At 44.7% G+C, this 18900-nt stretch overlaps 1 protein-coding gene across 3 annotated transcripts in view; it reads right to left on the minus strand.

The window, feature by feature from the left end:
• Nucleotides 1-1373: 1373 nt before the first annotated feature.
• The window catches only part of TAX1BP1 (Tax1 binding protein 1), a 90090-nt gene continuing 72563 nt past the window's right edge, over nt 1374-18900 (minus strand). Inside the window, exons 17-19 of one of the 3 annotated variants that reach the window (XM_045008258.1) lie at nt 3248-3333; nt 2539-2635; nt 1374-2158 (exon numbers count right to left, since the gene is read on the minus strand). In XM_045008258.1, coding sequence (XP_044864193.1) covers nt 2156-2158; nt 2539-2635; nt 3248-3333 — 186 coding nt within the window. In that variant the 3' untranslated portion in view covers nt 1374-2155. Of the gene's footprint in view, nt 2636-3247; nt 3334-18900 lie in introns of all 3 variants that reach the window. The other 2 variants (XM_045008257.1, XM_045008256.1) reach the window with 2 other exon arrangements.

Below are 18900 nucleotides of genomic sequence, written 5' to 3' on the forward strand. Positions count from 1 at the left end.
TATGTGACTTTATGGCCCTGTGAAAAGGAATCCTTCAACTCAATGACACTGAGTCGAAGAGGTCGACACTGCAGAGACTATAGATATCACCGGGGACCTGGACTACTTTGGAGCTGGCTCCCTAAGGTGAGAATCCACACTCCTCGTTTTGGAAGCCTTCCCTAAAGTCTCCAAGGTATCTCTCTGGTGACAGATATACTGGGAGGAGAGGCATTGTCTCCTGACCTGACTCAGAAGCTGGCCACAGGGAGCGTTCTATCATTAGCAGTCTGAGTTTAATCTCCCAGTTTTTCCTTGCACTGGACATGAGGGCCAGGCAGAAGTTGCACTTCTGGGAGACATGGGACTCCCCCAAGCAACGGACATACTTTAAAGTGACTATTGCTCACAGGTATAGTCACTCAGCAGGAGAGGAAATGTTTGAAACGTGATGAGCCAGGCATGCCCTGCCAGGAAAAAGGGTCTCATGAAGGGGAAAGAGGAGTAAAACAATCCTCTCACTGCTTAAGTACACTAAGATTGTTTTTATAGTTGTTAACCACTATAGAAATATTAGAAAAGCCAAGTCCACCCACGGTGGACACACTAGGACTCCATCTCAGGCCGAGGCAGTTAAGAAGGAACTGAGAACTGTTTATCCTTACACCCTTATTTTGCATCAGTATCTGGCACGAGGAGGCATAGGATGCATGCACACGCCAAACGAACACTTCTAATTGAAAATCTCCTATCAGGAGCTCAAGAGGTGCATGTGCACCTGAAGCAAAAAACATATCTAGGGATACTACTCAGAGAAGACTCCTTAATTTTCATAAGACAAAAGTTCTACCAGTCTTGAATCTGCTTCAAGACAAACTTGAGTGCTGAGGTTGTTTTCAGATTTTGGTAGCCCACACAGCCATAACAAGACTTGTGCCTTTACTAATAATTTTATCTTTAAAATGTGTTCTGTTTATATATTTTATATACTAGTAAATAAGAGTCACAATAATAGTGCTCAGTATTTTGTTACTGATTTTAGTACACATTTTTTAAGAACCCTTGACAGTACTAGATTTCCTCTCTAATTTCCTCAACAGAATTACAAGACTTAAAAGAAAACTGATGAAGTAATGGCTGCATACTCAGATGTAATTTGTCCATGATGACTAGCTTTAGTTGGGAAAATCCAATCCCTTATTAAACACTGGCCACATAAATGAAAAAGGGAACTGCAGACAACACAATTGTTTAGGTCTTCTCTTCTAGAAGAGAAGCAAATAAGTATTTGAGAGTAAGTCATCTCTTACTCCAGCTAAGCAAAATTTTGAAAAGTAAATTACATAATTTACTTCTTTAATTGGTTAAAGAAACATAGGGGGAACACCACAGACTCCATGAACAATTTTGTCTTTAATGCAACAAGACTACTGTACAACAGGTGAAAACCAAATTATTTTATCCAAAGGAACATATTACTTTCTTGGTTTAGTTAGTACATATTTTAAAGTAATTCTTTAAATATAAAATGTTTTTAGATATACATACTGATAGTTACATAGTGGAAAGAATGTGCAAAATTAAAATGTAAAAGATTTTTAAAACCCTAGTCCAAAAAAAAAAAAAGGTACTATTTGATTCTGTGTGAAAACATACACGATGAGTTTCTCCAAACAATATTTTCTACTAAGTGCAAATTAAACTGAATGGTAGTGATTTTTAAAAAAATATTTTTTAGTCATCCTAAGCATAACAGTTCCTTTCAATTAATAAAAATACTTCCTTAGAGCATAAATGTACTTTATTTAAAGTTATTCTCTACTTTTACTTATAAAATGTTTGTCTTAAAGTATTTGCCATAAATTATTTTTTGTTGCAAGCATGTAGTCTCTCAATACATGCAACTACATTACATTTCTGAAGTAGATTAGAAAACTATATTTTCATAGGATAAATTATGTAATGTTCTGAATCAAGTTATCCAAAGAAATACTTCACAAGGTTACTATGAGAAACATCCTTTTATTACATACTGTAAGTTTTAATATTTAATCATGCTCCAATTATCACGGTCAAGAGAAACCTCCAGTCGGTCTGTGTAACTAACAGCACCAAGAAATAAGACTTTGTTTCTGAGGCCAATCACATCCAAGTTCTCCCTGTGTCCTTACAGGTTTCACTAAACAGGGAATAAACACAGACACATATACAAGGTGGATTTTTTTCCTTATAGAATATTAGATTAAGAGAGGCTAACCTGACAATTGCTGATAGGCCAAAGATTTACCTTAACTCCAATTACACTGTAGAGTATTGTATACTGAAAGTAGCATTTAGATATCTGCATTAAGTTATATGAAAGCTGCATTTTCTTTTCTCTAGGTGGACTGCCTGGTGGAGATGTTTTTTAAACTTGACTACAAAAAAACCCAAACAAAAATTACTTATACTTATCTAGTCAAAATTTAAAACATTGTGATCAAAGTGCGTCTGAACATGCTTTTCAAAGCCTTGCTGATCATAGTCAGGAGGGAACTGCTCACTGCACATGGGGCACACCTTCCAGTGACTTTCGACATGTTCTTCAAACTTGCTCTGGTCATAGTTAGGAGGAAACATCACTTCACAAAGGGGACACTTCTTGTGGACATCAAAACTTGGGAGAAAGAAAAAGAAACACTGACACAATGTATCACTGAGTAAAGCTGAGAAATAAAAGTCTGATCCTGTTGCCACTGAAGTCAATAGGAGTTTTGCCACTGATTTAAATGGGAGCAGGTTTAGCCCCCCCCTAAGTAGCCAAGTAAGTGTTTTACAGTTAATTAGAACAGACATTAGCTGAAATGTTCAATGCAGTTAAAATAGTTTTATATTGAAATTCCAAAGTAACATGGTGTCAAAAAGGTTACATAATTTTGACATAAATCCAGCTACTACTGAATGCAAACTCTACTGAATGTTTTAATGGCCAAGCAGGTTCTTAGGAAACCATTCTCTCTGCTCATAAATGCTTAGTCTGCTCTTAGCAAACATAACACTTTATAGAAGTTCTTAACTTAACCTCACAATTAGGTTGGCAAGAAAAATAATTTCATTTATGTGCCAAAAATATTGTCATGTCCTGTGAAATGAGGTATAATGACAACAGTCTCCGAATTGCACATCTAAAAGTGAATTCCCTGGTAACAATGAACACTACTCGGAAGTTCTGAAGAGTAAAATTTTTTCTTTGAGTTGATGACAGTGCTGAAAGATGAGACAAATTTACCTGGAGTCAAAACAAAAACCTGTTCCACGCTCATGTAAGAGAAGACTTGGAGGATCAGGAGCAGAAGGTACAGTCTCATCATCATCCTATGAAAAAATATGCAGTGTTATCAAGAATATCCATGAGAAAACATGTTCTCTCAAACATCTTCAGAGAAAACTTGGACTAGATTTTCATCTTTTACTTTGGACCTTCTGAAACACTACTTTTACTGGAACATACAAAAAACAAGGAACTTGTTAATGACTATAAAAAGCTAAACAAACTGCCTTTTATAGTGTAGGTGCTTGGTCAAATCTGTGCCAGTGATATTAGAACACTCCTACTAATACATTTATTAAGGAAATACATTGGTCACCTGACTGCAAATGCCTGGGGCCACATCAGAACAAAAATCTTATGTTAAACCAAATGCAGGGCACCAGACTACAAGGCACAATAACATTTTATGAAGGACTAAAACTCAGAAATAAAATTCAGATTGACAGATTAAGAGTCTAACTTGACATCCTATTATCTAGAATTTCAATGGGGAAAAAAATCCATTGATTTAGATTCACATTCTTGCTTCCCAACAGTCCGTTTTGAGTGATCTGTATATGCTGCTATCGCCAGCCAAGCATGTCACACATTTCACACTGCAGTCAGGCACATCAGCTAAATTGCCCTGTTTGGCTGCTTCCTCTCATCAGCTCTGTCAGTTGTGTCCTCATTTCATGAACGCTAACAGCACATAAACAGCTGCAGCAGGTGCTGATGAGGATCACTATGCTGACAGACAATCAAGTTTGCCTCAGAGCTTCTATTAAGAGTTAGCCCCAGCCAGGTCTGCCACTGGAGAATACACCCAAAAAATCTGTCTGTGGTGTGAAACTCTAAAACTGAATAAGCTCCAGGATACCCTATAGTACTTCAATTTAGTTCTGACATTTGAAAAAACCAGGGCAGTGCTGTGTTTTGTTTTTTAATCAATCATAATGATGTCGCAAATTTAGGATTTGCTTGCACCACTGCTCTTGTATAACACAGGTGAATGAAACAAGATACAAAGAAAAACCCTAAGGGAGAAGAAAAGAAAAATTAGAGTTGTGCATGTTTTTGACACTGTATGAAGTACAAGCCTACTAGTAATAAACTTGTCTTCTGCATATCCTCTCAGTTCCATTCTGTATATGGATACAGAAACCAAGAAGCTTTTCTAAGTAAATTCTGCTTATTTATAAAAGCCTCAGCAAAACCTATAAAACATTCTGGAATCCAATCTCCTAGGCCTGGTCTACACTGGGGAGAGGGGGGTGTTGATGTAAGATATGCAACTTCAGCTTCGGCAATACCATAGCTGAAGTCGACATATCTTATTCCGACTTACCTCCCGTCCTCACGGAGCGGGATCGACTCCACTACTGCCGCTCGCTCCGGTGGAGTTCCAGAGTTGACGAGGAGTGCGTTCGGGGATCGATATATCGCGTCTCGACGAGATGCGATATATCAATCCCTGATAAATCGATCGCTGGACGTACCCCTAGATCAGTGTTTCCCAAACTTGGGACACCGCTTGTGTAGGGAAAGCCCCTGGCAGGCCGGGCCAGTTTGTTTAACCGCCGCGTCCGCAGGTCCGGTTGATTGCCGCTCCCACTGGCCACGGTTCGCGATCGGCCGGACCTGCGGATGCGGCGGGTAAACAAACTGGCCCGGCCTGCCAGGGGCTTTCCCTACACAAGCGGTGTCCCAAGTTTGGGAAACACTGTCCTAGATCATTTTTCTCCTAGTACTCAACACAAGCATGAAGTGTGAACAATGACACTGGGAGCCTGATTTTCAAAAATTCATGTACAAGAGATACGTGCAACTGCATGTCTACTTTGCACAGACAACTCATATCTACATTCAAATTGCACTGGGTTCTTTATTCTTATTTTTTTAATTACTACACAGTGTTCTCAAGAAAAGTTAATGGAAACTAGACAGATTTGGAAATTCTTTCAATAGTTTTCTCCTCCTCACTCTCTGAACAACAGCTGCTTAATTTCAACCATTTAACATTTTCATTAAGCAGCTAGTGGGGCTTACTGCAGCAGATGCTAGAGACAGACATGTTTTCCTATCTAACATGCTTGCCTAGCACCTGCAGTAGAAGGGGCATATGGATTGTAAAAGCACTATTTATTCCTTTTGTCACAATGAGGAGAGTATAATTATTAATAGAGAAAAACTACTGGTTAATATCTAAAGTGTTTCTCATTACATAGTAAAAGACAGACAGACACAAACAAATGTGGGGAAATCATGTTCTGAGCAAATCAGAACTATTCCACATTACTGTTTAAATATTTACCATGAGAAAATAAAAAACACAATTTATCTAAACATGCATATTTATACTGCAAATACATACCTAGTTTAATTTAAAATCCTTTAAAACTGACTCTTTATAATCCTTTCATTTTTATAGCTAAGAAGGCCATTTCTTGAACACTTGGCATTATTTCAATGGGTCTGTTAACAGTATTCTAGACAGTGAAGCAGATGGCATTTCCCCCCTTGAGATAGGGCTCTTCAATAGAGCTGGTCAAAAAAAATTTGTACCAAGAGTCTTCCATCAGAAAATATGGTTTTGACAAAACTGAAGTTTTTTGCCAAAATTGGAAAATAACGTTTTGAAAATGTCAAAATGCCCCATTTTGAAACTTAGGGCTTTGATTGTTGGTTTCAAAATGACTTCATTTTCAAATTCACTTTACATATGCGCGCACACGCGCACAATAAATAAATAAAAGGGCTGAAAGCAAACAAATGTTTCAAGTGACAAAACAATTTGTTTTCATAATTTAAAATTTTTGCTGTTTATCCTGATTTGGCATTAAATGTTTTTAAAATCTCAAATTTTTTCACAGGACAGAAAATCTATTTTCTGATCAGTTCTGCTCCTATACTCCCTCCTTTCCATGCTTACATATATCCATTGTTTAGTACAGAGCACCAAACCAGAAAACATGCTCAGAAGCTATGCATCATAATCACACTGTTAATCTATTTAGCTTCTTAGGGTCAGCAATCAGGATTTACCAGTAATAAATATTAATTCAAAATGTCCTTAGCAGAGAGTACTAAAGATGAAGGAGTTAATGACTACCAGCTGTATGTTAACAATTATGGATGAGCAAAGAGACTCCCCACCTTCATCATTCCAGTTGCACAAATTATAGTTAATGCTATCTACTTTAGAAAGAGCACTTGTGCAGTCCTGAAAGAAATCGTTAATGTGCCTTACTATTAAAGCATAACTGTCTGAAAAGAAACATTAGATAATTACTGAGAGGATTTATTATTACACACTAAGCTTGGTGTATCATAAATTCTACTAGGGTTTTTAATATCACAAAAGAAAAAACAATTATACTTGTAAATATATTTCCAGCAAACATTAAAACGTATAAAATGGTGCATACTGAATATGTATGCTCTGCACCATATATTAATTACTCATAATGCTAGTCAATGCCTCCTGTTCAATTGTGGAAGCTGTATCAGCAAACAGTGGATTGTGCCTTAGGTTCAGCTTCACTGCATGTGCATTTCTGCCCCATTAACACATCCTATAGAAAACTAGATTTTAATCAGAATTAACAAATTATAATCTTTATATTGAGGGTTCACCAGGTTTAAAGAATTCCTTAAACATATCAACATTTACTCTCCACGGTATATAAAATTTTGCCATGAGAGATGCTTCAGCATTTGTTTTACATTTCTCTAACTGGTAATTATGAATTTTGCTCATGAGTTCTCGATCTTATAGGTCATTGTTAATTACTCAAGCTAACAGTTCTCTGTTTCATTGTGCTTTATTTTTGCTGTCTGTATTAATAATTAGGCTGTCCATTAATTGCAGTTAACTCAAGCAATTAACTCAAAAAAAAATTGCGATTAATCACACTGTTAAACAATAGAATACCAACTGAAATTTATTAAATATATTTTGGATGTTTTTCTACATTTTCAAATATATTGATTTCTATTACAACACAAAATACAAAGTGTACAGTGCTCACTTTATATTATTATTTTTATTACAAATATTTGCACTGTAAAATGATAAAAAACAGTATTTTTCAATTAACCTCATACAAGTACTGTAGTGTAATCACTTTATCGTGAAAAGAACAGGAGTACTTGTGGCACCTTAGAGACTAACAGATTTATTTGAGCATAAGCTTTTGTGGGCTACAGCCCACTTCATTGGATGCATGCAGTGGAAGATACAGTAGGAAAAGTGTGTGTGTGTCTATGTGTGTATACACACACAGACACACACAACATGAAACAATGGGTGTTACCATCACACTCTACTGAGAATGATCAGTTAAGGTGAGCTATTACCAGTAGGAGAGAGAGAAACTTTGTAGTGGTAATCAAAATGGTCCATTTGCAGCAGTTGACAGGAAGGTGTGAGGAACAGTGGGGGGGGGGGAATAAACATGGGGAAATAGTTTTACTTTGTGTAATGACCCATCCACTCCCAGTTTTTATTCAAGCCTAACTTAATGGTGTCCATTTTGCAAATTAATTCCAATTCAGCAGTCTCTCATTGGAGTCTGTTTTTGAAGTTTTTTTGTAATATTGTGACTTAGGTCTGTAATCGAGTGACCAGGGAGATTGAAGTGTTCTCCAACTGGTTTTTGAATGTTATAATTCCTGACGTCTGATTTGTGTCCATTTATTCTTTTACGTAGACACTGTCCAGTTTGGCCAATGTACATGGCAGAGGGACATTGCTGGCACATGACAGCATATATCACATAGTGTAGGGCTACCAGCACTCCTAGCTATCTTTGAGACACTACTGACTTCCTGAGGAAACTACAATCCATTGGTGATCTTCCTAAAAACACCATCCTGGCCACTATGGATGTAGAAGCCCTCTACACCAACATTCCACACAAAGATGGACTACAAGCCATCAGGAACAGTATCCTCGATAATGTCACGGCAAACCTGGTGGCAGAACTTTGAGACTTGGTCCTCACCCATAACTATTTCACATTTGGGGCAACATATACCTTCAAATCAGCGGCACTGCTATGGGTACCTGCATGGCCCCACAGTATGCCAACATTTTTATGGCTGACTTAGAACAACGCTTCCTCAGCTCTCGTCCCCCAACACCCCTGCTCTACTTGTGCTACATTGATGACATCATCATCTGGACCGATGGAAAAGAAGCCCTGGAGGAATTCCACCATGATTTCAACAATTTCCACCCCACCATCAACCTCAGACTGGACCAGTCCACACAAGAGATCCACTTCCTGGACACTACAGTGCTAATAAGTGATGGTCACATAAACACCACCCTATACCGGAAACCTACTGACTGCTATACTTACCTACATGCCTCCAGCTTTTATCCAGACCACACCACACGATCCATTGTCTACAGCCAAGCTCTATGATACAATCGCATTTGCTCCAACCCCTCAGAGAAAAACACCTACAAGATCTCTATCAAGCGTTCTTACAACTACAATACTCACCTGCTGAAATGAAGAAACAGATTGACGGAGCCAGAAGAGTACCCAGAAGTCACCTACTACAGGACAGACCCAACAAAGAAAGAACGCCACTAGCCATCACCTTCAGCCCCCAACTAAAACCTCTCCAGTGCATCATCAAGGATCTACAACCGATCCTGAAGGACGATCCATCACTCTCACAGATCTTGGGAGACAGGCCAGTCCTTGCTTACAGACAGCCCCCCAACCTGAAGCAAATCCTCACCAGCAACCACAGACCACACAACAAAAACACTAACCCAGGAACCTATCCTTGCAACAAAGCCTGTTGCCAACTCTGTCCACATATCTATTCAGGGGACACCATCATAGGACCTAATCACATCAGCCACACTATCAGAGGCTCATTCACCTGCACATCTACCAATGTGATATATGCAATCATGTGCCAGCAATGTCCCTCTGCCATGTACATTGGCCAAACCGGACAGTCTCTACATAAAAGAATAAATGGACACCAATCAGACGTCAAGAATAACAACATTCAAAAACCAGTCGGAGAACACTTCAATCTCCCTGGTCACTCGATTACAGACCTAAAAGTCACAATATTATAACAAAAAAACTTCAAAAACAGACTTCAACGAGAGACTGCTGAATGGAATTAATTTGCAAAATGGACACCATTAAATTAGGCTTGAATAAAGACTGGGAGTGGCTGGGTCATTACACAAAGTAAAACTATTTCCCCATGTTTATTCCCCCCCCACACACACACACAAGTTTCTCTCTCTCCTGCTGGTAACAGCTCACCTTAACTGATCACTCTCCTTAGGGCTGGTCCACACTAGCACTTTAAATCGAATTTAGCAGCGTTAAATCGAATTAAGCATGCACCCGTCCACACCAGGAAGCCATTTAATTCGACATAGAGGGCTCTTTAGTTCGACTTCGGTACTCCACCTCGACAAGGGGAGTAGCGCTAAATTCAACATGGCTATGTCGAATTAGGCTAGGTGTGGATGCGAATCCATCTTAGTAGCTCCGGGAGCTATCCCAGAGTGCAACCCTCTGCTGACGCTCTGGATGCCAGTCCGAGCTTGGATGCTCTGACCAGCCACACAGTCAATGCCCCTGGAAAATTTGAATTCCTTTTCCTGTCTGGACAGTTTGAATCCCATGTCCTGGTTGCTCATCGGGGCGAGCTCAGCAGCACTGGCAACGATGCAGAGTTCTCCACCAGAGGAGTCCAGGCAATCTCACACTACAAAGAGGTCCCCAGCATGGACTGACCGGGAAGTCTTGGATCTGATTGCTGTGTGGGGCGATGAGTCTGTGCTTTCGGAGCTGCGCTCCAGCAAACGGAATGCAAATCTCCAAAGCCATGAGAGACAGAGGATACAGCCGGGATACAACGCAGTGCCGCGTGAAAGTCAAGGAGCTGAGCGAAGGCTACCAGAAACTCAGAGTGGCAAACGGACGCTCCGGAGCCCAGCCCCAGACATGCCGCTTCTACGAGGCACTGCATGCCATTCTCGGTGGGTCTGCCACCACTGCCCCACCAGTGACCGTGGACTGAGAGGATGGGATACTGTCGACGGACTGTTCCTCGGAGATGTTCGCGTACGGGAAAGTTTAAGAGGACGAGGCAGTCGACAGCTCTTACAACACAGATTTCCCCGACACCCAGGATCTCTTCGTCACCGTCAATGAGATCCCCTACCAACACTCCCCACCCGTTACCACGGACCCTGAATCAGGAGAAGGATCAATCGGTAACTGCTTCAAACATGTTAACATTTATTTTTTAAATAAACTGGGAAAACAACTAGGCGAACACAAGGTCTATGTACAGGTGGATGGAACTGTCATCTTCCTCTGACATCTCCAGGAAGCTCTCCAGGAGGTAATCGCCAAGCCTCTGCATGAGGTTCCTGGGCAGGGCTTGCTTATTGGGTGCCCCGAGGAAGCACACTTTTCCACGCAACGCTCTCAGCTGGAACTCGGGGACCAGCGCCTTCACGAGCATGGCAGCATAGGCCCCAGGGTTGTGTTGGCTTTCCTCCAGCATGCGCACTCTATCTCTCTGTGACACTCTCCTCAGTGTGATGTCGCGCGCAGACTCCTGCATGTTATTAGAGTAATTTGTGTACCATTAGTAATGGTTGTGCTTAACTGTTCCTTTGCATAACAAGAAGCGTCACTGTACAGCCACGTGTAGGAGGCTGCAGAGTGGGAGAATACAGGGATCTCTAACAGGGAACGGCCGCGAGGGGCTGCAACAGGGGCACCAATTCTGCTTTCATGTTTGCCTGCAGCAGGAGGACAGTGCTGTAGATGCAACTTAAAGCTGCAAAAAAAAATTGGCTTACCATGCCTGGCCGCTCCATGGATTCTTCTTTCCTGCCCCGCTTCTCTGGTCTGCAGTGCAATACCACAGGCAATGAAAGCGAACCTAGAGAAATCGAACTTTCCCCAAGTGAGCGCTCATGAGAGAGGTGCTGTGCTTGCTCTTGTTCACACACACTGAGTAGACTGTTTCTTTTTTGACCAAAAATCTCTCTCTATGGAATTCACTCACTTTTTCCCGTCACACAGGTGCAACTGTATCCCTACCTGATCCAGGCGCCTTGTCGATGTTCTGCAGCACCGCAGGAAGGAGGACGGAGCTCCCCTTCACTGCATCTGCGACCGCCGCCCCCCGCCGCAAAGTCCAATCCCACCATCACCCAAAATGACAAGAGGAAGGGGCACCAGGGGCCGTGAAAAATGTTAATGCACCACAGCAGAGTGCTAAACTTACAAAACGCTCTCAGTACCTTACTTTTGAGAAGTCCTTCCCTTAATGTGCTGTTCATTATAAAAAGTTTTTATTTTTTGGTAATTTCTTTTCCCATCAGGTTTCTTTGCAGAATACTTTCCGTGAAGGGGGGAGAATGGTTTGGGAATTGCATAGGACTTTCACCGTTAATAGTGGTACAGATATGGGGGCAAGATCAACAGCTGGTCACTCACAGAGTGCAGCCTCTAGTCACCCTGGTCAGTCTGTGGGGTGATTTTCATGTTCTGCTCATAGGCGGAAGGTGCCCTGCGCCAGGTATATTTGCAGGTGGGTCTCTCCACCGGCCATGCCTGGATCGTGCCCTGTCCCACGCGGGTCTCCCCCAGCCCCGTCAATTCCCTGCCTGGAGCAGGTACCAGCCCCCACCTGCCACCCCTCCCCCGGCGTGTCGTCTCACACACCCCCCGCCGCGCCGCGTCCCTGTCTCACAGTAGAGAGGCTACCCGCAGAAATGCTGTCTGCTGCCCCAGGGTCACTGAGCATGCCATCCACAAGTGGCAAGGCAGGTTGCCCTCACCCTGCCCTTCTATCGTAGCCCTGAGCCTCTACAATGCATCAAACCATCAGCCCCCAGCCCGCAACCCCCTACACCTCCTCCCCATTATCACACACCACTCACACCTTCCTACGCCCCCAACCCCCAGCCCAGAGCCTGCACCCAAACTCCGTCGCAAAGCCTGCACCACTCACCCATTCCTGCACACGCACCTGTACCAGTCCTCACCACAGAGACCGCTGTACGAGCAGGAGCCTATCAGTCCTATAGTCTAGAAGCGGTCTCTACATCACTGCACACCCAACCCACCACAGTCACCGTCCCTGTGTCAACCCTTTCACGCGAAGTCAGTAGTCCAGAGAAGGTTGTTGCTGAACAATGCTCTATTAACTTTATTTGTACACGTGTGTTGGAAGGGGGCAAACGGGGTGAACGGGATATGAAACTGTAGAGGAGAGTCAACAGAAACTGGGTAAAGAAACAGGGGCAGGTTCCGCTTCTCTATACACAAAGTTAATAGTCACAGGTTACCCTGCTCGCTGAGGAACCTGGCTTTCAAAGCCTCCCTGATGCACACGGCTTCCCACTGTGCTCTTCTAATAGCACGGGTGTCTGGCTGAGCGTAATCAGCAGCCAGACGATGTGCCTCAAGCTCCCATCCCGCCATAAACGTCTCCCCCTTGCTCTCACACAGATTGTGGAGCACACAGCAAGCTGCAATGACAATGGGGATATTGTTTTCGCTGAGATCCGAGCGAGTCAGTAAGCTCCTCCATCTCCCCTTCAGACGTCCGAAAGCACACTCCACCACCATTCTGCACTTGCTCAGCCGGTAGTTGAAGAGTTCCTTGTCAGTGTCCAAGGCGCCTGTATAGGGCTTCATGAGCCAGGGCATTAGCGGGTAGGCTGGGTCCCCGAGGATCACTGTAGGCATCTGCACATCCCCAACATTTATTTTGTAGTCTGGGAAGAAACTACCTTCCTGCAGGCGTCTAAACAGACCAGAGTTCTTGAACACACGCGCGTCATGAACCTTGCCCGGCCACCCGACGTTGATGTTGGTAAACCGTCCCCTATGGTCCACGAGTGCTTGCAGCACCATGGAAAAGTAGCCCTTGTGGTTTATATACTGGCTGGCCTGGTGGGCCGGTCCCAGGATAGGAATGTGAGTCCCATCTATAGCCCCACCGCAGTTTGGGAATCCCATTGCGGCGAAGCCATCTATGACAACCTGTACGTTTCCCAGGGTCACCACCTTCGAGAGCAGGAGATCAACGATTGCGTTGGCTACTTGCATCACAGCAAGCCCCACGGTAGATTTGCCCACACCAAAGTGGTTCGCTACTGAGCGGTAGCTGTCTGGCGTTGCAAGTTTCCAGAGGGCTATGGCCACTCGCTTCTGCACACTCAGGGCTGCTCGCATCCGGGTGTCCTTGCGTGTCAGAGCAGGGGACAGCAAGTCACACAGTTCAAGGAAAGTGCCCTTACGCATCCTGAAGTTTCGCAGCCACTGTGATTCATCCCAGACCTGCAGCACTATGCGGTCCCACCAGTCCGTGCTTGTTTCCCAGGCCCAGAATCGACGTCCCATAGCATGAACATAACCCATTGCCACCATGATCTCCACGGCGCGGCGTACCGTGCTTTCTGAGAGGTCTGTGCCACTCTGAGACTTCATGTCCTCACCACGCTGCCGTTGCCTTCTCGACCGAGTTCTCAACATCTCACTGTGGAAGAGGTGTTCGATAAGGTGCGAGGAGTTGACAACGGCCATAAGTGCAGCGATGATCGCAGCGGGCTCCATGGTCGCAGTGGAGTGCTGTGGCGTCCGCGCTGTCACTTATAGCAGGAAAAGTGCGCGAACTGATTTCCCGCCGGCGGGAGTGACGGTTGAATGATGACAGTTACCCAAAAGCACCCTCGACACAGTTTCCCCCCCCCCAGCATGCATTGGTGGGAAATCCCAGCATTCCGATGGGCGGCGGGGAGTGCGGGAACTGTGGGATAGCTTCCCACAGTGCACCGCTTCAAAAGTCGATGCTTCGCCCGTTACTGTGGACTCACACAGTCGAATTACTGTATTTATTGTGGATACACAACTTCGACTACATTAGGTCGATTCCAGAAATTCGAATTAAGATGAATCGAAATAGTCTTGTAGTGTAGACGTACCCTTAGAGTGTGTATGGTAACACCCATTGTTTTATGGGTGGGGGGGGGTGTTCCTACTGTATTTTCCACTGCATGCATCCAATGAAGTGGGCTGTAGCCCACAAAAGCTTATGCTCAAATAAATTTGTTAGTCTCTAAGGTGCCACAAGTACTCGTTCTTTTTATTGTTCAGTGTGTGGCCTCATGACTTTACTGCATATTATTCAAACGCCACTCAGGGGCGTTTCTAAGGCACTTTTCACTATAGCATTCAAGTGCTTCACAAACATTTTATTTATCTGCAGCACACCCCTCTGAGGTGAGAGGGTATAATCTCCATTTTACAGAGGGGAACTGAGGGAGAGAGATTTGGGTCAAAAGTCTCCTCTAATTTTGGGTGCCCAATTTGATACATCTACTCTGAAAAATCAGATCCTAATTCAGCATTATATAAGATTTTATAAATACATTCAAAGCAGAGCTCCATTGACTTCAGTTGCAGCTGTGAGCACTCAGCAGTTCTGCAAATCAGACCCCATGGTATCAAGCTGGACACCCAGAAAATGAGAAACATAATTAGTAACCACTTGTATAAAGTTTGGTTTAAGTGGCTAACATCACACAGAAATTCAGGGAGGAGGGGAAAGGATACTGTCAGTTGCTTTGACTGCCTATGCAACTTCTTCTATCAGTCTCTAACACAGACGATAAGGTTGACCTAGGGGCAAAGCTGACCATGAATTTTTTCCCCACCCTTCTTGGCTATAAGTCTCCTTTATCTAGAATACTGTCAGAATGAGCACTCTTATTTACTATAAGGACTACTACAATTCTCTCAAGCTCTTTACTTTGTTTCTCAAGATAAGTAGTTCTGGGATGAGACTGGAGAGGCTATAATGTGGTCAGACAACAATCTTCTATCACATTTACAGGCTGAAATTCAAACACTGTCCTCTTGATTTTCCAGCCAGTTTGTGGGCTTGCACCATTCTGTTTCCCAGACATCAAAGCCATTTAATTTCATACATGCACACACCACTCAGGTATTGTCTTCTCCTCCCTGCCACTATTTACAGTTGGAAAAAAGGAGTGCTGGATCCAGGACACAGGCTGGAAGGTCGCCCTTGAACGCACCCTCAAAATGCCTGCTTATTACCCGGTTGGTTGCGGGCAGAGCTCGAGTGAGCTGAGAGGGCTGGCTGATGGTCTGCCGGCACTTATAGCCTTTGCCCTTCTTTTGGAAGGGCTCTGGTTGAGGTTGGGCCTGAACCTGCAGGACTGTTGCGGCTTAAACCGCTTCCTCTCAGGCCCCGGGGGCGTGTAAAGGCCCACAGAGCGCAAGGTAGTCCTAGCGTCTTTTAGGCCATGTAATTTACTGTCTGTTCCAAGAACAGTGCCAGGCCATGGAATGGGAGGTCCTGGATGGACTGCTGAACCTCCACCGACAGGCCCGACGACTGCAACCAGGATGCATGCCTCATAGAAATAGCTGAAGCCATGGTCTGGGCCGCAGAATCTGCTGCATCTGAGACCGCTTGGAGGGCTGCCCAGGCCAGTCCTGCCCTCGTTGAGGATAGCTGGGAATTCCTTCCTGGACTCCTCTGGCAGCGAGTCCATGAACTTACCCATGGACTGCCAAATACACCGCTACCTCGATATAACGCCACCCGATATAACACAAATTTGGATATAACGCAGTAAAGCAGTCTCTGGGGGGGGGGGAGGGGGGCGCAGAGCTGTGCACTCCGGTGGATCAAAGCAAGTTCAATATAACACGGTTTCACCTATAATGCGGTAAGATTTTTTTGGCTCCCAAGGATAGCGTTATATCGAGGTAGAGGTGTACTAAAATCACAGCCGCCAAACAAGGCCTGATGGTTGGGCACTCTCAGCTGGAGGCTGGATGTAGAAGATTGAGCCTCTTTGCCTCCTTTTTCTTAGGCATCAACCCCGATTGGCCTTGTCTACTGTGCTCATTGGTTGCGGACATAACCAGCGAGTGTGGGGCAGGATGGGTATAAAGATATTCAAAACCCTTAGCGGTGACATAGTACTTTCTTTCCACCCGCATAGAGATGGGAGGCAGGGAGGAGGGTGTCTGCCACAGGGCCTTGAGTAGTTTCACCACTCCCTCGTGTACTAGCAATGCCAACCTGGAGGGGCACTTAATACATTGAACAGGGAATCTGAGGGCTCTGCCAGCTCCTCAGCTTCCAGCCCCAGTTTGATGCCACCCTCTTCAAAAGCTCTTGGTGGGCCCTTACACCATCCTGGGGGACTGTGTGAGAAGCCCCTGCTTTCGTCTCATCTGGCGAAGATGACAAGGTGGCAGAACTATCTATGATGAGGTCGCCAACTATCTTTCGGATGCCCCTGCAATGGTTGGGGAAACCCCCAGGGGTTCCATAGTTGCCTGGAGGCCAGCCGGCCACTGGTGGCCCAGAGGGGAATGTCAATGTCCCCTGTGGGTGACCTTGGCTTGCAGGCAGGTCTTCCTCCTCGGGCTCTACATACTTCCTCCTCACTGTCGCAGCCCAAGAAGGGAGAAACTTGTCTGGGGGACCAGAACAGTACTGAGGCCACCTGTCTACCCCATTCCTGTCAGCTCTCTGCGCAGCCCTCCACCGGGAGGATTGCTCTCAATGCCGTGACTCCGGTGACTGGTGGATCACCGACAATACCCTGGCGATCAATGCCTCACACTTTGCCACTCCATAGACCAGGACCGAGAGCGAGAGGATTGCTGTCTCGGAGACCATTGACATGCTCGCGGTGATCCGTACTGGCAATCCAGAGACCAGTGATGGACTCCAATGACCAGCGTCTTGACCTGCCGGAGCAGTGCTAAGGACTGGGAGACTGACTCGGATGCTCCCAGCTCTGAGACTCTGGAGACTGGTGATGGGCCTCTGCAGGTCTGCACCAGACCACTGGCGACTGACTCTGGGACTCTGAGAAACACTGCCTGGAGTCCAGGGACCGACACCAGGAACTCTGGCAAGTAAGCCAACCCCCATCCAGGGGCTGGTGGCGCTGTTCAGGCGAGTGCTGGCAGGGTGCCCCCTGCAGCGGTGAGAGGTGCCGCATTAATGGAGACCACTGGAAGGGTCCCAGGGCAGGTTTACCTCTCAAACGGGGCACTTCACTGGCAGGCGTAGACGGCACCACTATGCGCAGAGTGCCTCTGTTACTTCCCAGAATGATGAGCAGGTCTGGAAATGAGCTCAACAGCTCAATGGGAGCTGGAGCCTGGCCACCGTCCAGAGGGGAACAGCCACCCTATGTGGGTCTTTGCTTTCCTCCGGCTCTCTCCCTTCCTTTACGGGATGTATGAGAACACAGTCTCCTGGCCCTTCTTTGCTTTTTAGCCAGTACCGGGAATGGGGATCGGTGCTGGTCAGCAGTTGGTGTCAGCAGCATGCTCCGCACCAAAGCCACGGTGCTTGGAGCAGAAACCGATCTCATCAGCTTCAAGGTTGGTGCGAGGGCTGACTCCATAAGGAGCGCTCGAAGACTAATGTCCTGCTCCTTTTTGGTCCACGGCCTGAAGCTCTTGCAAATGCGACACTTGTTGCTAATGCAGGTTTCCCCTAAACACTTCAGGCAGCTTCTACAAGGATCACTGAGTGGCACAGATTTTTTGCAGCAGTCACAAAGCTTGAAGCCCGAGGACCAGGGCATGCCCCATCCCTAGGCTAAGTGCCGTACGGGACTAACTAATTCTAACTTTAAACTAAGGAAGCTATTAACTATACAACTTTAAACAACTATATACAACGTATTCGCTACTAGGTACAGTTGATAGGAAAGCTTGCGGAGGCAAGGAGACATTCCAGCACCGTCACAGGCAGTAAGAAGGAACTGATGGAGGGGCAACCAGCTGTGTCCCTTATACCAGTGCATATGCACGCCACTCCAAAGGGCGCCAGAGCTGGTCACCTACAGATGCACCGGTGTCGAAGTTTTTCCCTCAGTGTATGTGTCGAGCACACACAACTACAATGGAACCTATAACAGAATGGACATGAGCAAGCACTCAAAGAAGAATTTTGATTTATTCACATATATCCTCCTCTCTCTTTTATTTGGAAACTAATTATGTTTTACCATTCTCAGTCTATTTTCATTTGACAGGAAGAATAGCAATTCTTATAGTATATTAAAATATAAATTGCTATTTGATGTGAGAAAAGAAGTATCTTCTTGACACATTTACCTGAAGTTGTTTCCTATTTGAGCATATTAGGTTCCTTCCATCTCATTACAAAATCTAAGCTGTGTCAGCAAATGAGCACAAGACTCTAGCACTGTTTCTCTGGGGTTTGCGAAAGGGCAAAACACATAGATCAGGAAGAACACTCTGCTAATTAAACTGCAGCAGATGACTCAAGAAGAGAAGAGCTTGTCATAAGTAATGTCTATGCCAAGAATGATCAGATTAAATATGCAAAATGTGAAGAAAAGGTGGGCAACAGCACAAAGCTGATATTCTAGATCTTAAATAGGCTGCAATAGTTCTGACAGTTTCCCTAATTATTCACAATAATGGACATAGGGTTCAAAAGGCAGGAGGAAGAAATACATTTTTCTCCATTATAGGTGCTGAGCACCAAGGCTAAAATCATGCCTGTCTGAACACTGATCGGTTTCT

This window comes from Mauremys mutica, chromosome 2, assembly GCF_020497125.1.
Source record: "Mauremys mutica isolate MM-2020 ecotype Southern chromosome 2, ASM2049712v1, whole genome shotgun sequence".
Taxonomy (NCBI): domain Eukaryota; kingdom Metazoa; phylum Chordata; order Testudines; family Geoemydidae; genus Mauremys; species Mauremys mutica.